The sequence below is a fragment of the Takifugu rubripes genome, chromosome 4 (assembly GCF_901000725.2).
Source record: "Takifugu rubripes chromosome 4, fTakRub1.2, whole genome shotgun sequence".
Classification (NCBI taxonomy): domain Eukaryota; kingdom Metazoa; phylum Chordata; class Actinopteri; order Tetraodontiformes; family Tetraodontidae; genus Takifugu; species Takifugu rubripes.
Window position 1 is genome coordinate 15,647,026 of NC_042288.1, and position 23,269 is coordinate 15,670,294.

Consider the following 23,269-nt stretch of genomic DNA (forward strand, 5'->3'; position numbering starts at 1 on the left):
ATGGGTCCTAAAGTACACGCGGCTTAAAAAAAGAAAAGCAAAATTCAAAAGCACAGTTTGAGGGAAAAAAAACAGGCATCTATTGCAGCAATTATCCTCACTTATTAAAGTTTAATCACTTCACATAAACAGTGTAATCAGATGGCTATCGCCTTCTGCGGCGGCGTGGTTTCTATGGAGACCGCTTCTCCGTCTGAGCCCAGGAGCAGAGGCTGCTGCTGGGACAGGAGCGATGGCGGTGGCTGGCGAAGGACAACAAGCTGGGCACTGGCTCCCTGGAGAAGAATGTCCTCCAGTTCTTTGAGAGTGGCGCCGACCACCGGGACGCCGTTCACCTCCACCAGCCTACAGTCGCGCACGCCAAGGCGTGCAAAAACACAGCAGGGAAAAGGTGGTTGTAGGAAAAATACATTTTAATGCTCAAGACAGAGAAATCGTCATCAAAAGGGAGAAAAGGGTCATTTGGCAGGAATTTCTCTGCAGGCACGGGCAGGACCTGCTAAAGAAGCACGGAGGAACATGTGCAGGTCGATTCCCTGTTTTCAGTCAGGATGCTGGCGGAGACGCTCGGAGTCTCCTCAGCTTTTTGAGGGCAGTGATGTCATGTCATGTCGGACCATCTGGGCGTGTGTGTGAAGGTTTGGTGTGTGTGAGACAGAAGTTGTTATAATGCAGTAATTGCTTAATTGGATTTAGCTCTTTAATCTGATCAGTTTTAATCTTTAGCATCCAAGAATGCTCCGACATTTTCTTTCCTCTGGGGCAAAAATGCGATTTTCCCCAGCAGACGCAGAACATGAATGTGTGTGATGGTGAGGTGGCCCCTAGTTAACCGGAACCACATAGTTACCATTAACCACAGTTTAACTGCTTGGGTTGAATTGGGTTTATTGTGCGCGTGTGTGGGTATGTGTGTGTGTGTTGGGGGGGGGGGGGGGGGGGGGTTTGTTACCTGTCACCCACACAAAGGTGAGAGTTCGCCGCCTCCACCACCACTAGTCCGCGGCCTTCTGCGCAGCCACACGTGAACCCATAATGGCCACCGGGGCCGTGGCTCTCGTGGGCAGCCAGCAGCATGGCTGGAGACTCCAGGGACACCAGCTGGGTCAGACTTCCGATGGTGGAATTCTTCCTCTGAACTTTCTCCTGAGGGTAAAACCAACAGAGAAGAAGAACGGCGTCTGTAGTTGGGATTATTATGAGCTTATTTTAGTGTAGCAACTACTCAAATGTGCCCCAAGCATGTTTTATCTAAGTTGTAGAGTCAGTACAAATACCAAAGGGAAATGAATGAAAAGTGCCGGTTTAATGATGATCGTGGTTAAATGGTCCAGGTCCAGAGACAGTCTGAGCTGCCAACCACAGTGTAATGGCACAATCCCTTCGTTTTTCTCTTTGGGCAGGCCAGCCTTCCAAATTTCCTGTCTCTGCTCATAATGCTAAGCTAAGTTAAGCATCCTCTGCTTATGTTTAATGGAAAAATAACATTGGCATCAGATTTAATTTAACTCCAACCCCAAATGGGTAAAGAAATGGGTAATGAATGTATCTTTCTTGTTGCTGTTTGACCTTGAAAACACAAAACTTGTAGTTGTTTCAAAATGGCAGCTTTACTGCATTGAGGGATAATAATATGCTAAAGTCCCCAAATGATAAGAAGACCACTTTAAAACGAGGACACCACTGAGCTGCAAAGATGAATCCAAAGAAACACAATTTGCAGCTCAGAGGGAGGAAAAAACACAACAAAACCAAAAATATCCAAGTCTCACCACAGAATTCCAATGCTAATCTGGCCTATTGGCATGCTCCCCCTCCCTTCCCCCGATGGCATGTGAACACCTCGCAGCGATACATGCCGCCTTGCACGGGTCAGGGGTCAGAGCTAAGACTTGTGTCTCCTCAGACAAGAGGGCCAGACAGGATATTTTCACGGAAACACTGCAGAACCCCCCTCGAAAAACACCCTCGAATTCCCTCCTTTTCCTCGTAGTCTGGAAACTCACCAAGAGTCTGAGGAATTTTCTCTTCATATTCTTGTTGTTTATCCACAAGAGCTGGTGAAATCCACTACTGTCCGTGCAAGAAGGAGAAGAACTCACACGCAACACACAATTAATGGGGGGCTAATTTAAACATGAGAGAATCATTCCACTGGGAAAACTGCTGGAATTATAATTCAGGAAATTTCTTTGTGGAGGGGAAAGGAGGTGGGATAGTGTTTCTTGATCTGTGACTTTGGAATAAAAGAAAAAAATGGCCTTAAAAAACTGTTCACACTGAGTAACAGTGTTCTTCCCTGAAAACATGACGCTCCGTGTCCCTGCTGTGATTCTGTAATTCCCCCCCCCCCCCCTCCCTCCCCCCACACGTCGATTTAAACTGAGCAAATATCTAAGAGTTTTCTGGGCGCTGGTGTAATCATTCTAATTTCCCCTCCTTTGAGTGTCTCTTTTTGTAGCTTATTTAAAATCATTTCCACCATTTGTTGTCCCTCCTTTCATTCCCCCCCCCCCTCTCTCTCTCCGTTTTTCCCCCTTCGCCTTCCTTCTCGGATGCTTTATTGAGCTCCAAAGGATCCCGGAGATTAGGCTGCCGATGATGAAATATTTCCTTGCCGTCTGAAACCTACGAGACCAAACGCGGGGCGGTCTGCTCCTTATTAGAGCAGCGCTCCCATCAGTTTCCCAGGCTGCTCCTCGACTCTGACCTGTGTGTTAACTCTGATTGGGTCATATGATAAACATTAGCGCTGCTACTTTTCCCACAAACTCAGCACCTAAAAAAGCGCGGCCCCGGGGCAGCAATGTGACACAGGGCATCTTTCAAAGCAGAAGCCGCGTGTGTCCTTTCATGGCACCTCGTTAGGGCTTCTCCAACGGGATAAAAGACTCGCATTAAAAAAAAAAAAAAGAAAGAAAAAGAAGTGGGCTCCTCCGGGAATAGAGGGAGATAGTTTTACACATGCTGGCCCATTTCTGCGTTGTGCTCTCCCAGTGGCTTTTGTCACACGCATTCCATTGTTGGCATGGTCACAGGCTCTCGGATGTCAGCACAAAACATCATTTTCGTGGATAAAGTGCGTGTTCATCCCAACAGGCTGGTATCCACTCCCACGATGGGACTAACTCCACAGCTTAATGAAACAGAGGAGACTGAAGGGGCCTTTGTGCTGCTGGCCACGAGGAAACAGAGGATCAAAGATGATGGCCATAATAGTGTCAGGCCCAAAGCTGTCGTCTTAGGAGGCGTGTTGGAACTTTTCCTTCAGTCAGTTCAGTCAGATGACTAATGAGCATTATTGTGTTTATTCCTCTGTGTCATGTGGCCGTTAATGGTGGGAAAAATGTTCACTAACTCTTCTAATTACATATCAGGGTCAGGTTTATCATTGTTCTGACTTGACTGGGATGTTGAACAAGGTTCTGGGGCCCAGAAGAGCCTTTGCTGGTATCTTACTTTACTAATAAATGCAGTTCTTTTTTTTTTTAGTGCGTCATTGCAAATAGGACGATACGTCTGGCTAAAACCAACAGAGGTAGTAAAACTGTTCTTTGGTGTGAGGAGGAGGGAAAGAACGACTGTTGGAGCCCGTCCTTCTAATAAGTGCTGTCTCCAAGTGAGTTTTTCAGGGCTCCTTTTAACACTGGTCACCTTAAAGTGGCCGGGGCCAATTCTCATCCCCGAGGGCCGGTGTGTGTATTTACAAGAGCATTCATTACACACCTGCAGGTCGCTGCAGCGCTCTGAGAGCTTCCCAGGTGCACGCAAAGGTGAATATTAACACACCCACATAGGAAACACACCCTCAGCTGCCAGTTCTGAGATAAAAAGCTCTAAACGCAGTAAATGTGCAGTTTTAGCTGCATCGTTTGGTCAATGATTTGTTGCTTTGAACGGTCACGTGTTACATTTCTGCCTATAAATCGTACGGAAGACGTGTAGAGGGCCCATGAGTTGCAGCCAAAAAGGCCTTCTTCTTTGTCCAAACTTGAATTTATTATTTCATACCACACATGCTTCTCTTAATAACCAGTGTTATTTTGGTTCCAATCTCTGTTTGCTGTTATTTATTTTTAGAAGTCAAAACACTGTCTGACTCAGTCGGAGCAGCTTTCCCACATCCCAGCGCGGCTGTGTTTCACATCAACCCTCTGCTTGCATCCTGCAGACATGTGAAGAACTAACTGGCGTCGGTCCTGTGAACTTGAGAGTAATACCTTCACATCAGCTGCGTGCAGAGCGTTCTGGAGGTGAGCCACCTGCCGGTTGAGATGCACCACACAGATCTCCTCCTTAAACACCTGACAGTTCAGCTTCATCTTCTCCAGCAGATGGACATCCAGCTGCCTGAAGGAATTCGGAGTCCGTGTAAGATTTATGAAACATTCAACTTTTATGTGAACTTCTCTGTGACTTGAATGAGCCCAGCAGAGATATATGTTTCCTCGGGGAAGCTGTGCTGTTGGGTTTTTGCTGCTGTGCCCCCGGGGAGCCGTTATTTTGTTGGATTTTTTCTGCAGCTCAGCTCCTGCTGAACATCCTTAAACACCAGCATTCAACATTTACAAGTGCAATCAAATGAAATATAATGTTGAGAAAAAAATCGGATTTCCTGTCTGGGAAGTTCCTCATTGTTAATCCAGCTCCTTAATTCATACCAGTGGGTTCTCTTACTTCTCGTGAGCAACGTTGACGTGATCTCTCAGCGTGTGCACCTTCTGCTTCTTATCGCTCAGGCGGCCCTTCACCAGCTCCAGTTTCTGCCTCAGCTCAGCGGAGTCGAGTCCGTCTGCGCTCACGTCACCGTCTGCGCTCTTCAGCTCAGAACAGAATGCCACCAAGTCGTGATGGAGCTGCTGGATCTTTGGGTTAAAACCAAAAATGAAATTTGTGTATATTGTCAGGTAAGGTGATGAACTGGCCCCGAGTGATCTCTAGAGATCCTGACCTGACGGATGGCGTTCTGCAGCGCGTCCACCTGCTGGTTCAGCTCCCGGATCCTCTCCTCTTTAGCTGTTTTGATGCTGGTCTGTCCAGAACACTTTGCCTCTGGGTCAGTGTGGGAAACCATGTTTGTTGGCTTCTCCTACACAAAGAAAAAGGCACCATGTTTGGCCCGTTATGTCATGTGACTCCAGACAGATTCAACACAAATGCAAATGATCTCACGATTTTGCACAAGTGCAGCTCCAGTTGTTTGTTGTCTGATTTCAGCAGGCTGCCGATCAGCTGATCCGACGGCAGTTTCTCTGAAGCTCCTGCAAGCACACGTACGTGGAAAATGTAGATTACAGGTGGATTTTTGTGTTTGGCTCAGAGCCGAGTGGCACCTTGGGTTTCCGTCATCATGAAGAGGCTCCTGTCTTCTGTCACTCCCAACATCCTGATGCAAGAATCCATCACTTTTCCCACCGTGGTTTCCTTTGGCGTTCTGAGATGAACGATCTGCTCCGCCACTGTCACACAAACACGTTCACATGAAGCATCAAGTTCATTGGCTAATTACAGTTATTGACCCACTAAGCCAGGGGTGGGCAAATCCAGTCCTCGAGGGCCGGATCCAAGCCAGACCTTCTGTCCTACAGCTAAACACCTTCACCTGGGGCTCCATTTACCTTGGTGGAAGCGGTTTCTCCCTGGTAGGATGCAAAACCTGGCTGGATTCCAGCCTTCATGGATTGGACTTGCCCATCAGAGGGGGTCAAATCCATTCCTCGAGGGTTGAATTCAAGCTGGGATTTTCATCCTACCAGGCAGGAAATGCTTTCACCCAGGGAAATGGAGCCCCAGGTGAAGGTGTTTACCTGTAGGACAGAAGGTCTGGCTTGGATACGGCCCTCGATGCCCACCCCTGCAAAGCCATCTACACTGACCTTCGACCTCACTCACCATTAATAGTGATCTCTATTAGATGAGAACTCCTGGGTATCGTGTAGTTTGGGCTTTTGTTCCTGAAAGAAGCGTCTTTTTAAACACGACAGACCCTGTAAATCATAATAGAGCTCGGACACTTGTGAAAATGTGCACCTGAGTTTGAGAGAACGCTGACGCATGTTCAAGCAGCTCACGTGAGGAGACGATTTCGACTTATTCATCGACGCCAGAGCCGCTGCGAAAGTCTGAAGATCGCAGGGATTCGGGGATTCTGCGGAAACATCGGCAAGACGTCACGTTCAACGCCTTCCTGGCCGTCCGTGTGTGTTCAGGTAGGTGAAACCGTACCGAGCAGAGCGTCGAGCCTCTGGGTGAGCTGGGTGGGAGGGTGCAGCTCGGTGTAAATGGCCGACAGCAGTTGCTCCCTGTCCTCCACCGTGCTGATGCGGAGGGTGTGAAGAAGGTCCAGGCTGGCTGAGGCGATGTCAGCTCCACAGAGTTTGGCCTCTGGAGGCAAATCACCACAAGAGAACTAGTAATCAGGCATGTGTAAGAAGGTACATGGGTGGGGAATCAAATGAAGAAAAGAATTTTAGTCTGCAAGTTTGCACATTTTAATCGTGACTCAGTCGTGTCCACCTGCGCCTCACTCAAGTGAAGAAGAACAAATTAGCTGACAGATAGTTGCTGCTGATGTCAGTATGAATCACTCATGGTGCAACATCCGGTCTGGGAAAAGAGTCATCAGGAGGAGGGTGGCGTTCTGTACCTCTGATGAAAGGGAGACATTTCTGCAGCCCGATTCCCGTAAACCACCGGCAGACTTCATCTGTGTTCAGCTTCCCCAGAGATTTGGCCCGCTGCCGACCCATGTCCTGAGGAGAAGGAGCGGTTACATACCTGCTGTTCAACCACAACCTGCCCAGCTGAAGCACAATCCTCCTCATCATTATGTAACCGTGCTCTATGTCCTGTATCCCCCTGCAATCCATCAAAAACCTAATTATTGGAGGGATTCATCCGGCTTTGCTGCTGTCAGTTATTCATGTTACGACAAGCGCGTGTTTAACTGTAAATAAATGTCCACATTGGGAGGGGTTGTATGCAAATGTGGCAGATTTCTGTCAACTGTGGCAGCAGGACAAAACCACAACAGTGATGTGGAAAGAGCTTTGTCTTCTATTAAGATCATCACAGGTGATCTTGAGCTTACACAAGGGTGAGGCTTGGTTTGAACATCCCCTCTAATTTGAGCCTGTTGACGGAGCGAAACGCAATGCATGCTACTCCAAAAAGAGGTCAGAGGTCATGATGCCAAAGTGTCAGTTCCGGTTATACCAAAGCCTGATTATTACATTAAAAAAAAAAAATCTGCTTGTAATTGAGGCATGCGAGAGAAGTAAATATTGTAAAGTAAATATTGCTAAATGAATAGAGGGAACAATCAAAGCAGGAGAAGCACTCTCTCCATTTAGTGTTTCAGCAAACACGTGGACTGAGGATATGAGCAATCTTGCTTGGCAAATCCTGGACACAAAGACTAAAATCCTGAGTTTATTTGCAGAGTCGTTGCTTTGGCAGAGCAAGGGGAATTTAACCAGAGCATATTCTGTAATTGCAGCGGCTCTGGGCTGTGATGGGGCGACCCTGAAGGCCACTGTGAGGGTTCACTCTACCTTCTCGGAGAGGCTTCCATTCTGATCCTCTGACGGAGGCACATATGAAGCTGCACAGAAGGCAACAAAGACGAGATGATTGACTATTTTTTAAAATGACAGTTATTTGAATTCCGCCTAAGAGAGCTGCAGAAATGACTCACCAAGGGTGGAGCGACGCTGCTGCTGTGTATCCCTTTCTTCTCGACGGTCGGGACTCCAGTTTAAAGGAAGAGAAGCTGTGCTGCTGGTCAACACCTCTCCTTCACTGAGTGAGCGAGATATCAGCCTCTGGAAGGCAAAGGTTCAGTTCGACTCCTCCAGTTACTGAACTATTTTAGGCATCAACTGACACATTTACCAAACAAATCACCTGAAGAGCAAATTTTACTTATTCGTTTCTGGTTACCATGGAGGTCAAATGTTGGTGTGGTGCCTCGTTAAATTTGCCTGGATTACAGTGATGACAGATGACAGAGCGGAGGATTGGCAGTTCCAGAGAAGCCGTTGTTCAGCTGTTGCCGTCATTGGCCTTGTTAGCCAACACCAGCCATGACAACAGATGACACGGTCGTGTGAAGACCTTATGATGACTGTATGAGTGGGAGCTGGAATTCTGACATATGAGTTCAAATGGAAGGAATGAGTGCACGCAAAATTCTGAATTCTGAACATCTCTGCTCATCATTGTCACCCTCGCCTAGAGGAGCAGCAGGTTTTGGGGGGCTCCAGAATCCTCAACCATGATTTTTATTGGCTATTTGGGCGCCGAGTCTTCTGATGTAACGTTAAAACAAAGACCGAGTGACAGGTTAACGAGGTCAAAACTGGGACCATCGTCAGAAACTGTTGGATTTCCAGCCCGGTCTGAGCGATTTACAGTCGGTCTGCATGATTGGCTTCAGGAGCTGCACAGTTTAAATCGAATAAAGCACCTTTATTTCAGGAATGTGTGGCGAATCTCGGTGAATCCCTTTAACACATTGCAGGCCTTGTTGTCCAGGGATAGAGCATGTGATGCACGGAGATCATGGGAAGGCTTTTTAGGGTGAAAAAGAATTGTTCATTGAATCATTCAATGAACAAACCATTTAACCTGCTGGTGATGAGATGGATCCATGTCGGCGGTGCGTGGGAACAGACAAAGATCAGCTCTCGGCACGTCGGCGACCCTCACATCTCCGTCACTCGGCCGGTCTGTGTAGAAATACAAACAGTGAGGTAATAAATGAAAAATTTGGTGGCTTGTGTTTTATTTGGTCTCTGTCTGATGGCCAAACTAATTAAAGTCTTGTTCTCATCACTCGGTGCTTTGGGATTTTGGCCTTTTCGGGCTTGTACAGGTCACCGTGTCTATTTGAAGCACATTAGCTAATGCTGATTCTGGACGCAGCGCGATGGGGTTACTTGGCAACCCATTAGACACACTAATGTCCCCTCTGGTCTATCACATAGTTCCCTGAAACGCTACATTTTTTCCCACAGAGAGTCTAAATTCTTACATTTTCCAAAAGTCCACTTGGTCATCAAGCAAATATCTTTTTTATGATAACAAGCAAGATGAATGAGGCTGAGAACCGTGCCTCAGAGGAGAGGTTCTCAAGGCACCGGAACACCGCTGTGATAGAAACGGACGTGAAAACAACCATTTCCTCTTTTTTTTTGCGCTTCCAAAGTTTTGAAGCATCAAGACAAACACGCAAGAATATCATTTGGAATTGTTAACCCTGCAGCGAAGTGCTGCCTCAACTTTAGAACATATGTTTTTCATTTCAGGGGCCTGCTTCTGAAAAGATGGGCTGAGTCTTTATGGAGTCAGAATCAGATAAGACGATGTAATTGGTTTAAGTGTGTCAGCAGTGGAATCTTGTCTGAGTTCTGCAGTATAGTACAAAGGCTGGCGGTGGGGGTGGGGTGACACTTAGCTGGCACGCTCTCACCTGGTTGAAGCACGGTGAAGATGATTAGAAAGTCTGGTTTCCTGCTAAGTGATTTAAGAAAACATGATGGTCGCACTCGTCTCAGCCTGACCTCAGACACATGTGAGGGAGATCACTTCCTGTCTCGCTGTACGACTTCTTTTACGAACACATCAGAGAAAAGACGCAAGATAGAGAGCTGTCTGGGAATGCTAATGAAGGGGAGCAGGAAATCCACCCTACCACAGCCATGTTGTGCGTTCACCCAGCCAGGAAAAGACCAATCCAAACAAAGCAGGACATGAAAGTGTTTTTGGCCCAACACGATGCTGATGCTGCCCCGGAGGCTGAAATTGCCAATAAAGCAGAGACGGACTTCGCTCCCAGGCTAATGCGCTTCAGACAAGTCAAAGCACGAGCACTGGTGGTTCCTGAGAACATACAGGCACTTTGCGTGTTTGCAAGCTGGAACGGTTTTTACAAGTGTGAGACGCACCCATGCGGGGAAGGGGGGGGGGGGGGGGATTAGTTATGCCAAAAGCTGACTCAGAACTTTTCAGCATAATTATGTTGTGAACAGGCAAATGTGATGCTTATCGTTTACAGTATTATTGTCCACCTTTGGCAGAAAACAAATGGAGTCTTTGAGAGATGAGTGAAGGAGAGCATGCTGAGTCATGGGAACCCAAAACCTGGGAACCCCCTGCTCCGACGTGCACTGGGAATACTGGGAACACGTACAATGGCCAAAAAGGGATCCCAACAAAGGAGAACTTCTGCAGCTCCCAAAGGAGGCGTTCGAGATACTGTAGCCCCGTCACGTCATGACTGCAATTTCATCCCATTTGGGAGCTGAGATCAAAACAGACAGGTAACGCGTGAGGTCAGCAGCAGGAGCCATCATCTGGTCTGAATGGAAACAAGCACTCCGCAGTCTGACTTAAACCGGAAAACTCATCCAAGTTGCATTCGGAGTTTGTTGCCAGTGTTGATGCTGCCTATTAGAGGGAAAAGGTTGATTTTTAACCAATTCTGCTGAAATAAAAAAAAAGGGCCACGAAAACGAGACCATTTTAATGGAAACTGAGACAGAGACAGGACTTTGAAACTCAATCTGTCTGCTGGTCGTCTGACAGTTTAAATAATTTGCATGAAAACTTTGAATCTAACTTTGATGCCACTGAATTTTTAAGAGTTGATGTCAGCATGGTTAAAGGCTGAAGTGGATTCTGGCTGTAAGCGATTCACATCTGCCCCACAGTCTCTACTAAACCAAATGTTTAGCATCGAGCCTTTTTTTTTTTTAGATAACTCGTACTTTGCAACAGCTTATCTCACTGTCGCCTGTAGCTAAAATTAAAGTTCTCAAAAGATCGGTTTTGCTTTGGTGAAAACAGCAAAGGAGGCTCACTTTTCAGCGGGTGTTGATGGAGAGAAACCACATGGCAGGCGCTACGTAAGAGGCCAGACTCTGCTTCATCCTTATCTTCCTCTTTGTTTGTCAGAGTGTCCCTTTCTCCATCAAACGGAACTTTTGGCCTCTCGCCCGACTCGGCCACGGCATCAACGCTGGCCTGAGGCTCAGCCTCTTTGCTTTCCTCCTTTGACACTCGTACAGCCACATTGTGGGTCATTCCACCGGGACTCTTGGAACGCTCCGGCTCAGGGTCCACGCTTCCCTCCAAATTCCCATCAAAGAACCGAGCTCTGTCAGCTACAGCAGCAGGAGTGGGTGGGATCAGATTAATGACAGGTTGTTCCAGGAGACTTCCAGGAGCTTCTGGGTTGTCAATACTCATCTCCTCTCGCTCTTCTTCATCAGTCTCACCTGCAGCAGTGGTGATGTCCACGTTAGCATGGGGTAGGACTGTAAGGGAAGGCAGAGGCTGCAGTTGTTTCTTCCTCAGAGGTCTTGGGCTGACAGTCATGGAGGTGGCAGAGCGAGCTCCGCTGCTCCACAGGGTCACGTGGTCTTCCTCCAGCAGGCTGAAGCTGCAGTTAACTGTCCCCAGATCCTCTACGCTAATCTGTATAGCCTCTCCAGATCCATTACCTCGCTGACCGTCATTCTCCTGTAAGGAATCCATCCCGTCACTTGGCAAACAGGAGCAGCAGAACCTGCGTAAACACCGTTGGATGCTCTTTCTCCGCAAATGCCTGAGAGGCAGCTGCTTCTTTGCTCGCACCATCACGGCAGTGGCTCAAAGCTACATCAGCTATGTTGCTAAAAATCAGCTATTTCTGACTAATTCGTAGATTCGCTGAGGAGGGGGCGGAAAAACCTGGACCAAACCCCGCTCGCCACGTCAGGTGAGCACTTAACATGAAAGTAGTCCTTTGATATGCTAAACGGCCTCATTGTAACCACAACCGTGGCAACCACGGTTTCTACAAACATTTACATAAATCACCTCTAAGGTTGTTACTAAAAAAATATGCTGTCGAAACGGGAGAATTAGCCAGCACGATCGCACATGTGATTGTTTTGGGTCTTCAGTTCCCTCGGGGTCATCTGTAGGTGGTCTTACAAACATTTCAGGTGAGAATATGGGCTGGCGGATGCTTAGTTCTCTCAACCCCTATAGGATCAGGTGACATTTCCTCCGTGCACAGGCCCAGTCCTGCCCAATGCATTATAGCTCATCCAACTGCGGCTAAAAACCATTTGACACACCACCCACATCGAGGGCTTGTCTGTGAAGTTGATATTGATCGTTAGCTCTCACGCTCATGCATTTACAGTGGAAGGAAGGCAGCGACTGCCTCCCCCCACCAGCATACGCCTCACCTGCACCTCACCTGCGTTTGTTTAACTTTTACTTTTTGGGGTTCTTCTAATTTTACCCTCAGAAACTAAGACATTCCTGTGTGTGAGTGATTTATGCACAGCCATTAAGAGGCGTCATATAGGAGTCGAGGAAAAACCCTCATGTTGATGTTTAAATCTGCCGCAAAGGTTGCCTTCATTTAGATTATAACAACGCTGGCTATTTCCCCAAATAAAACCTGACCTCAGACACAATAACTTGGGTTTCAAAACTCTTTGGCAGTAATGTGATTTCTGTGCACTGGCAGGAGATAGAAGTGTAACTGGTTAAGTCTATTTATCTCTACTTCCACGGGATTTCCATGCAGTGAATCTCCAGGGAGGTTCATGCTATAGGCAGAAAATTGCAGCGCTTTGATTAAGACAGATACAGTGAGGCGCTACGCAGTGGGGTGAGAACTGCTTATATGTCCATGTCAGTCAAGAACCCACAGGGTGGTTTGTACAGGGAGAAAATCTCCCCTAAAAGGAACAGCGAGGCCTCAAAATTAGCAGCAGATGAGAAGCAATTTTAATTCTGATGTGCAAAAGTGGAGCTGAGAGCCAGGGTGGAGAAGTGAGGACACACAAAAAAGAGCCTGAATCACAGCTGCAAACCATTTTAAGAGTTGAGATTTAAAGAGAAAAGTACAGTTAGAACAGGGGGAATGTGAGAGCAAGGGTCTGTGGCATGATGGTGGTCAGTACTGTGACATCAACAGCTGGGGGCAGTAGATGAAGCCCAACGCCACAGTGACATCAAGCACAGCCCACCACCATTTTGAAAGACTTTATTTGGTATTGTCAAGTTTGGATCAGTTTAAACCACACAAGCTTTTTACTCACAGCCTGATAGTTCGGCTGATGTTTTCATCTTGGTTTTCATGGAATATCAAGTTTAGCCATAATCCGTTTTCCTGTGCACGATGAACGAATTCCCGTTATTAGGCAGTAAAGCAAAAAAAAACAAAAAAACTTTTTTAAAGGTGACTTTTCTTGTGATAAATGTTGACAGACAGCAAAGTGGGAGAAGAGACAGAGATGAATGTCTCCCAGCTGCTGCAGCCTGGGGCCGAACCTTTTGGTCTGAGTGACGATGCAAATGTCAAACTATTCCAGTTATTTCCATTCTACGCAGCCTGCTCGCCTTTAGCCAGGCAATCATGATGCTACACGGGCGCCCTGCGCCGCCATCGGTGAGGACTCACATCGTGCTTCACGGCTGCGAGGCCAACATCAACAGTGGGACCTCTGCTCTCAGTGGGCTCCTCTCTAAAATACCCTCACCTCTTGCTCAGACATGTCAAACATTTCCTGTCATGTTTCCATCTGCATCAAGACTCCAGGCCCATATGGTTGAGGCCTCAATGACATCTGCGGTGAACATGACCCTGATTGGCCATACGGGGAACTCACAGGCGCTAGAAATAGAACCTTTTCCCGCCCTCCCCCTGCAGAAAAGGCGAGTTTCTATAACAACCCAGAAATTGCACTTTAAACAGGCCAGATGCAACATGAGACTCCTCTCAGAGCCAATGAATTTCAACTTTCACCAGCGCAACAAAGGGGAATTTTCTTTTCTTCTAGCACATTTAAAAGTGGTTAAAGCCTTTTTTTCAAAAATGTTGAATATAAAATAAAAGGTAATTCAGTAGAAATTAAATATTGCCGGGTAAGTGACCAAAGTTGGATAGAGAGTATTTCAACTGCAACTTAAAACCGTCTGTCTCAAGGTTTTTTCAGTTCATACATGTCAAAACGCATTTTTTTCCTTTTACGATCGCAACAGCAAATGAGCTGAGCCTGAATCCGAGGGGCCACGTTGGCACACGTGGTCGGTCTGGCCTCAGGTCAGCCGTGGAAGCCTCCATCCACCTCTCTTTATGCCCTCAGAGACGCGTACCAATGTAGTGGCATGTGTGTGCCTGTGTGTGTGTCCGTGTGTGTGAGAGAGTGTGTGTGAGAGAGTGTGTGTTTGGGGGTCTACAAAAACAAACATATCAAACCGAGGATGTTGAGTTTCCAGTCCAACATAACAAACTTTACCACAAAGTGTCACTTACACACACGAGGCTGTTTTGTTTAGTGCGATCTTCCTGTTTGTGTTCACCACCACCGGCCGCTCTGGAGGCTGGTCCGAGCGTGCCAAAATATGTGCAGCTTCCCCTGCGTCTGATACTTAATAGCATGAGAAAAGGCATTTTAGGGGGGGGGCCCGGAGAGGGCAGTGACCTTGAGAACTTCTGGGCTGAACTTTCTCCCCATCTCAGCTCCCCCCTCCTCACCCACCAGCCCTCTGCTCCCTAATCAATTACCGTTGGCAGTCAGGAGACCACCAGTGATTAGCAGCAGCGGGGCGGACGCGGTTTGGGGGTTTTCACTGAGGGATGTGGGAGCCCTGGGGGGGTCCTAGAAATGACTTTGATCAAAATGTCGCCTTAAGAACAGCACTATGCTACAGGACCCTCCCTGCTTGAAGTGACCCCCAGTTTTATTTCTGTGCAGGACTGAAAGATGGCATCCTTTGGTAATTTGTGCGCCAGATCTGTTGCATGTGAGCGGACAGCTGCAGATCCAAACACTGATGGCGCTCACATACGCTCGAGACAGCAGCAGAAGACCACACATAAACACAAACCTTTTTTCATGTCATTCGGGACTTTGAAGCAGGGAAGGAAATCATTTACAGGCTCCTTTTTTATGAGAATCTGTCGTGTTCCCACGCCCAGTGTGGCATTAATGCTCCACAAAATCAGTGGTCTTTGACTGGCTGATCGGCTCCCTGGAATCTGGATGCATCTGTGACGTTGAGCGAAGTTTAATTGGACAGGAGGAACTCTTACACCGAGCTGCCCCCTCCTCCTTTCTTTTGTTCTCTTTTCCTTTCCATCTCGGAATCTTCCAGCTCTCTTCCTTTGTTTTATGGGTCCGTCTTCTTTTACAGAGTGAGAGTGTAGCTTGCGTCTGAAACCCTGGCCTGCACTCGTGCACGTGTCAGACAAGTCTTCAACATCGATCCCCCAACTCTTGTTTTATAGTCGGGCACAGTTTACAAAGCGGGCTGGGTGAGAGGGCGGGGGAGATAAACAGAGAGGGAAAGGATTCGTCCAAAAAAGATAAACGAGGAAAAGAGAAAAAGGCTTGAGCGAGACTCAAACCTGCTTCACAACAGCAGGCTGCAGCAGTGCTTTCTGAGGCCAGCTTGTCCTCCAGTGCACACAAGTAAAGACATTCTGAACCACCGGAAAGCTCAGCCAAACAGTTGCGTCTACATTTTTCCCATGGGAACACGTTTCATCATTGCAGACACTGGCGTGGCTATCGCTGCTGTTGTGCGTGCTGAGGTGTCTTCAACTGTGGGAATAATAAGAAAAAAAACCTGTGAAGAAGAAAACAAAGTCCATTTCAGCTCCAGTTAAAGGGCCAGCAGGGAATATAATGACACATGAAGTGCAACCTGAGATCCCGCATCGGTAGTTTTGGGATCCACGGTACTTTTTACCACTCTGGGTTTCGTTTTTGTCCTAACTTTCTTTTTTTAAGTCCGGTCACTGTGATGTCTGCAGGCGGGAGCATCTGAGCCTCATCAAGCAGGAATTTCAAAGCTGCTGTCATGTGTGTTTAGAAAAAGGGGAAACTAAAGACAAAGGCACGCTATTTGCAACTTGTCCGTGTTGCAGCCCCTTTGAGGTCTCCTAACGATGCCTCATAGAAATCACCGCAAATTAAATTCAGCACTTGGTGAAAAGCCAGATTAGTGCCGATAGGATGGCACAAAGGGTGTTAATACGCCGAGCGGCGCGGTCGACACAGGCCGGGCCTGGAACACGTTACCCACAGCTGCCAACACTGACCTATATTCACCAAACCAGCTCAAAGGTTTCTTAACATCTATTGTGCAAATTCCATGCAAAGCACACCACTGGAATCATCCAGACCCCTCCCCCATGACGAGGTACGGCGTCCTTTGAAGGCAGTGATTGGATTCTAATTAAGTCTGGCGGGTGACTAGATGGTCCATATTGATCGGGAGGGATGGGGCAGATGTTGTAAGGAGCGTGTGTGTGTGTGTGGAGGTGGGGGGGGGGGCAGACACGACCCTCACTCTTAAACCAAGAGAGAAAAGTGATTTCAAATTCAATTATCTTCTTTGAAGGAGGAAATAGTGAGCAGATGGCAACAATGGCCACAGGCCTCACGGCCGTCAGCGGCTCCGCGGACGCCTTTTCTCCAGGACAAATTCACCGTGGCTTCATGAGGTTTTCATAGAAAAGGGGAAGTTTGCCAACAGGGCAGTGGCATTAGAGACAGGACAGACGTCCAACGAGTGTTTCAGTAAATTCCCTCTGACTCTATTATCTCCCTGTGCCTCTTTATCTGATCAACACTGATGTTTTTGTGGACAGAAAAGGCGTTGGGTTCTTCATCTTCTCCTGTGACGTTTAGCAATAACTCGTTCCACCTACGTTCGCCCGTGTCAGTAAGTAGGTCACTCCGAGGAAATGATCCCGGCTGCTTATGAATCATGATCTCACAGAGGGTAAACTTGGGCCTGGCACTTTAAAGGGCAACTGAATGTCTCTGACATGAGACATTTGGACTTTATTTGTGTTCTTCAAGTATGAGGACAAAGAAGAAAAGCATGACCATGTCGCCCGAAAGGGAGGAGAAAGGATCATTTTGAAATGAAGGGAAATAAACAAATGTCTCTAAAATGGCACATTCAATAAATCAAGGCACTGGCAAGAGAACCAGCACTTGCTAAATTTTGGGTTAAAGTCTGCTTAAACAAGAGAAGAATTCCTTTCCTTTTTGAGTGGGATGACAGGTCTTAAACATAAACTGAAATTTCTGACATATAAGGCTTCAAAATAGATACCATTTGTAAACTGACTGTTTGCCTTTAACATAATGATAATAAAGCTCTCTTTGTCTCTAATATTTTGTCCCTGTATGTGGAGGCCAAACAGTGACTTTCCAGAAGGGGGCAGCGCGTTAGACAGGAAGTAGACCAGATCACCGTCATGACTTCCTGTCAGAGGAAACGTAGTGGTACATAAATCCAACTTTAGAATGACACCTTGAAGGAAATGCTGCTAACATCCCCCTTGGTTGTTTACCACATCGGCTTTTTATCAGAAAATGAAATGAGCACTTATTCTGCATTTTGGTCGCTGCATGTTTCTCTTTGTTCAGCCACATTTTGGATGCCGCCTCTGTAGGAAAGTAATGGAAACTGGAACTTAAATGGAAACTGGGGGTTCAATGTTCAAAACACAAACATAAGCCTCAGGTTTATCTTTAGTCTAATCCATTAGTACAAATGCCAGCCGCCAGAGGTAAACGGACACGCAGACTAAAACAACAGGCTCAAACCGAATCAAATGCCTCCGTGCTGCTGCGGTGCCATCCAGCGTTTAGAGGCACAGCCCTGACCCAGGTCCTGGTTAGCTGAGCCACACTGCACACATCACCAGTGTAATGAGCTGAACCAGGTTCGTGTTGTGCATTTCTAACGTGTGCACGTGTGTTTGCATAACTCAGGCTGATGGAATGCCTGTTAAAGATGGACCACAACGGTAAAGGCTGTATACATTATTACAGGGGTGCGTTTCTTTGCCCATTATTTCTTCTTTCCTAAATGGATTATGGCATGACGGGCTGACTTTGTAGTGCACAATAACGTGTATGACATCGCTCAGCCCTCTAGAAAGGCAGTGCAGTAGAATGGGAACAAAGACAGTGTGCACATGCGTCACCTGTGATGGCTCCCACCGTTCAAATGAATCACCATTATTAGGAACAGGTGGGTAATGCAAGACATTCTCAGAATAAAGGCCCAAGCACACAGTAAAGGGTCATTTACTGCCCCGAAGAGGCTTTTGGCTCATTCATACTCGCTTGTCACACAATTGTACAGACACTTGTAAAAAAAAAAAAGTCTTCTTTGGTGCTTTATTGAGTTGAAAAATTCCATAAGCTTATTACACCGTTCCAGCAGCAGCTCTCCGGATGTGTGACTTACTGTGTACCGAGTGCTGATAAAGCCTGAGCACGGGGCATCGCTAACAGTGTGATGCTGGAAACGCAGCTTTTTTTGCCTCACTCGCATCTGATGACTTATCCAGAAAGTCTCTTTGTAATTTTAGTTTGCAAAGCTGTAAATCAGGTTCCTCTGTTCTGCTGCCACAGACGAAGGATCCTGTCTGTTCTGTGTGTCGTTGAGATTCTGTGTTTCCTCCCGCCGACGTCCCCCTCAGGGGGACATTAGTGGTGCACATCCAGGCACGCTAACCAGCAGCAGGCTGCTTTAGTGCTCAGGCTGCTGCAGGTTGCTGTGTTGCCTTGACCTTTATTCTGGGTCTGGGTTCTACTCTAACTCTGGTCATGAGGCCGTGGCACATTCTGCCCAGCTTGGGTGGGTTCTGTCCCGGTGTTCCAGTTTCCTCCAACAGTCTGATCATGTGAGGGTGGCTGAAGACTCTAGGTTTGCCCTGACCCGGTGACCTACCCAGCAACTGTGACCCTGATTAGACACAGAAGTAGAATCAACCTTCCCCTCAACCTTAAATGTGCCTTGTTTGACTTGAAACAGTTTTTGAAATCATCTTTTTTTTTTTCAGATTCCTCCATATTTATGAACACTGATAAACAAATAAAAGATGGCGATAAACGCGTCTGTGGTCGGCGAGTTTGTGTCCTGTTGGAGAACGTTCTCATCCTCCCTGCTGTGTTTCCCTTTATTAGATTCACCACCGTCTCATCCCCAGCAACGTGCCGTCTAATCTCTCCAAAATCACAACAGTATGTGTTCCGATTGACGGAGTGCAGATCAGCCCGGGGGTCATCCCGAGGGAACAGGTCCGTGTTGTCGCTCTGATCAGGATTTACGCCCTTTAACAAAACCCCATCCCTAGCAGACCTCTCGCCACATCCCAGGCCTCGGTGGAATGTGGGGGGAATCTGACGGCAGACAGGAAGTCCTTATTGTACTAGTGCAGAGATCCCGGAGCCAGACAGAATACAGGAGCGATGTCATCCCTGGCCGGGCCAGGCATATCTTTGTGCTTGCTCACTTTGTAACAAAGACGTAAATAAACACTGTTACCCCCACCGGTCTTCAACTGTCATTCCAATTAGGCAGCGTCGTGATGGAAAGCCGGGGCCTGTGTTTTTCCCAGCCATGCCGTTACCTCTGACCCCCGCGGCTCGTGCCTGAGGTGATTTTCTTTATTAGTCTGTGGGGTCAGTATTGAGCCCCGTGGCCGTCAGTAGTTGGTTTAAATCTGCAGAGTCAACACTCTGCCTTCCTGGCTGTTAGCTACATTAGCACACTGAAGGCCCCCCCACTCCCACTCCCCAAACATCCTCCCTGGGTCCAGATAACATCTCTGCCCTGTGGATTCACGACTCTGCCAAAAGCCTGAGCTCCAAAGCTTCCCCATATGTTGGTGCGGCGTCTGTTCAACCTGAGGCTCAGCAACGCAGGCCAGAAATGTCGCACAACTTTAACTGTGTGGCCCCTTTAAACTGATCTTTGTTGAGCTGTTCTTTGGATCTCTATCTGAAAAGAACATTTTCAGGCAAACTTTACGGATGACCTGCAAATCCCAAATTACTGCAGTTTGTCCTGGTCACAGGTAATGACCTCAACCATGTCACCTGCTCGACTCTGGAAGGGCGGAGAATCATGACGGGCTTTGTTATAATAATCCTCTATGGAGGATTTATAATCAGATTTATAGTCAGATGGAGAAAACAACTATCGCTCTCACAGGACGGCTTGTACGCGATACTTTGTTTTATCGTTGTGAGAATAATTCAGCTCTGATTCGTTTCCCGATGACCCGTCATTAAAAGTGAACTCGGTTCCCACTCTCCTGTAACCCCCAGACTGACCTGAACCTAATCTGGGAGCATCTCAGCTATACAAACTCCCGTCAGCCCGAGTAAAACGATGCCTTGTTGCTGGTGGTCTCAGCAGACCTGCAAGAACAATGGATCAAATGCAGGCCAAGAAGCTTTGAAGTATTGTTCCAGCTCCCTCCCTCCATTACCCCCCCCCCCCCCACCCACCCATTTGATAACTCCAGCTCTATCTGTCCGAGAGAAAGTGGCTGATTGTGAAGGAAACGGGAACATTTCTGATGTTGCTATCTCGCCAGCCCTCGGTAGCAGGTCAGGGTGGCTCACAGGTCGGAACCTGGACCAAAGTTCAGGAATTCTTTACACATATCAGCTTTTACCCACCACACGGAAATTTGGTCAACTTTAGAATATTGATGATAAAAAGCTGTTATAGCTAAAATAACTAATATGTTGATTTAATATCTGTTGTGTGACGCATTTCTAGTTATATTTCTTTAATTATTTTCCTTTGTGTGGGCATGATTAAATCAATATGAATATAAAGAATTACAAATATGTTTTTACATTATGCTTTTTGTAAGCTTGGAACACCAAGCATTTATTAACCTACACGAAACTGAGATATATATCTTTATTGCTAATTATCTTGGCAGGATATTTTTTATAGAGTTTGTTGTAGGTTCAGAGAGTGCATCTTAATGATGTGATTGATGTAAATGCCCCAAATGGGAATGACTGGGACTGACTAGATCACAGATAATTAGAGTGCATCGTAATCATATAATGTTGACAGTTAAAAATTTAAGAAGCTTTAAGGAAATCCATAGCTACATGTTGCCATTTTCAGAAGCTTGACAGCTGAATCCACAGGCTGAGTGAGGAGAGAGGCGACGGCTCTGGTGCCCGGCCGCTGGAGCACATTTGTTTCTAATCGCCGGGACTTTGTGTCGATCCATTTGTCACCATGACGATGAGTGAATATAAAACTGGGTTTTCAGAACCTCTGCAAAACTGGCCCTCAGCCAGCCAACAAACGTGATGTCACTGCTGGTCTTTATTGTTGCTGTTCATACAATGAAAGTCCACGTTCGTCTGCCTAATGGCGAGATGAGGGAAACCTCTCATAGTTCCCGAGGTGTGAACATGCCCGTGTAGAGAAGGTGGAGTCACTCCTCTGGGGCAAAAAGACCTAAAAACAGCAAGAAGGAGTCAGCAGTAGGTCTAGTTTTGATCTGAATCCCACCCATGGAGGGTCTGACTGGATCACTGTCAGGACTCTCTGTATGAAGACCTTCACTTCCAATTCTTTGCACGGATTCTTTTTTATTTGGGCTCAATTATCGTTTTTTCCTCTGCTTTATGCAGCCATTAAACACGAGACATTACTCATCCGCAAAAAGCTCTGAGATGCAGAAGAAAGGCTCGCTATGATTCCAATATTTAACAGGCTCACAACAGCATGTTTACCCAAAAAACAATCTATAAAACTTTCATTGTGCATTTTACAGAAAAAGCTGAGCTCCAACAACTGTCGAAGGGGAAACTTGGAAAAGCAGGAGCTTCTTTGTGTGTGGATATGGCACTGCGCCGCCAGCTTTCATGAATAACACAATAAAACAGTCAAATAGCCTTTCAGAGATCCTCCAGCTTTCCAAACGTTTGAAAAATGGGACTTTCTCTCTTTTGCGAGAGGAATCCCGAGAAATCTGATCCCCGGGTATCAATCTCTGTCTGCGTGATAAAGACACCGATGACAGAGGAGTTGATCACTGGCCCAGGGTGGGGCCACGCATATTTGTCTGCAGTCATACAGTAAAAGCTGCTGTCTCCACCCAAACTGAAACCACTCAGCAGTCTTGTCTCTCTTCCCGAGCTGTCTGCAGACATCAACTTTAATATATTGTACACACTGCATTTACCTTGGTTCCACAAACCATTTCCACAAGAGAGGACCGCGAGGAGCCTCGGCTAATGAGAAAACAACATGGATGTAATCAGCTTGAGAGAATGGGGGGAATTCTGCAGACCGCAGGAAAGCTATCGCTGGCTGAGGCTTGCTTATGATACAAGCCTGACAGCAGCTCCTGCCAGCTGGCTCGGCCGCCCTGGCAAAACCGTGCCTGGTGGTTAATGGATCAGAAGGGTTTGCTGGGAGCCGCTTCGCAGCTCCAGTTGACTTTGTGTAGTAACACAACCCCATTAGTGCCGCGTTTTCTATGTAAAACAAGCGTGGCATTTACGCTCCATGCAGCACGGAGGCCCCTGTGCAGCAAAACAGAGGAATAAATCAAACCAGGGCAGGCACATCAAAGCAGCCTCGCTTCTCTTAAGTCGCCTGCTTCATGTTGAATCGATTCATTCTTCATCATTCTCTCAGCAGCGCGTCAAGCAGGCGGCCCGGCCCGGCTCCTTGTGTCACTGCACCTATTACCGTCCTCAGAACTGCCTCAAAGCAAAAACAACACTCTCTTACCTTGATAGAAAAAGGGCTGGGATCATCATCATTCCTGGACTCCGGACGGTTACACTGAAGAAATGATCACTTGATGAAACACGCCGTAAACAATGAGCTGGCACGAGGACCAGCCGGCTGACTGACAGCGAGGGATTAAGTCGTATTAAGAGCGTCCAGATGCGGGGGAAGGTGAACATTTGTTCAGACCGATGCTTGACTGTGCTGACATACCCCGCAGGGGAGGATGAGTGAGCCTCGCAGCCATCTTCACCCTCTGGCACAACCAGCATTTATCTTTCTACAGCATCAGATTTGCACATTAGCGATAAGTCTGATGGTGGGATGTTGTTTTTCCACTCGCGCTCTCCGTATCACTGCACTGTTTGGGACTACGGCCTGTTGTCTAAAGCTGATTAAGAAAGCCAGCCAGATGGACCCTGGTGCCCACGCCCCGTCTGTGTCATCAGCCCTACTTTTCTGCACAGACATCTGGGTCATGCCCGCATTTTACCGTAATGGCTGAGATTTTGTCATTATTTGTCTGAAATCATCAGACTGTCATTAAAGTAAATCAGCGGAGACTGTCATGTTTTCCTTTATTGCCAATTGAAATATCATTTTTCTACATAATCGCCATTTCCTGTGAGGTCATTGCACGGGGGTAACGTTTACAAACCTGCAGCGTGGC

At 47.1% G+C, this 23,269-nt stretch overlaps 1 protein-coding gene across 5 annotated transcripts; it reads right to left on the reverse strand.

The window, feature by feature from the left end:
• Window positions 1-91: 91 nt before the first annotated feature.
• LOC105416395 (uncharacterized) lies at window positions 92-22,752 on the reverse strand. 5 transcript variants are annotated; one of them, XM_029834856.1, is made up of 15 exons: window positions 22,600-22,752; window positions 8,629-8,729; window positions 7,697-7,823; window positions 7,554-7,603; window positions 6,647-6,752; window positions 6,226-6,384; window positions 6,031-6,148; window positions 5,893-5,954; window positions 5,334-5,459; window positions 5,173-5,261; window positions 4,952-5,089; window positions 4,678-4,865; window positions 4,221-4,350; window positions 953-1,146; window positions 92-345 (listed from the first exon to the last, which is right to left on the reverse strand). In XM_029834856.1, the coding sequence occupies exons 2-15, from the start codon at window positions 8,650-8,652 to the stop codon at window positions 138-140; spliced, it is 1,719 nt and encodes a 572-aa protein (XP_029690716.1). In that variant the 5' UTR covers window positions 8,653-8,729; window positions 22,600-22,752; the 3' UTR covers window positions 92-137. The 5 variants fall into 5 exon arrangements, with proteins under 5 accessions (XP_029690716.1, XP_029690715.1, XP_029690718.1 ...); XM_029834855.1 differs by lacking the exon at window positions 22,600-22,752 and adding an exon at window positions 10,863-11,632; XM_029834858.1 differs by lacking the exon at window positions 22,600-22,752 and having other exon boundaries at window positions 8,621-8,671.
• Window positions 22,753-23,269: the final 517 nt, after the last annotated feature.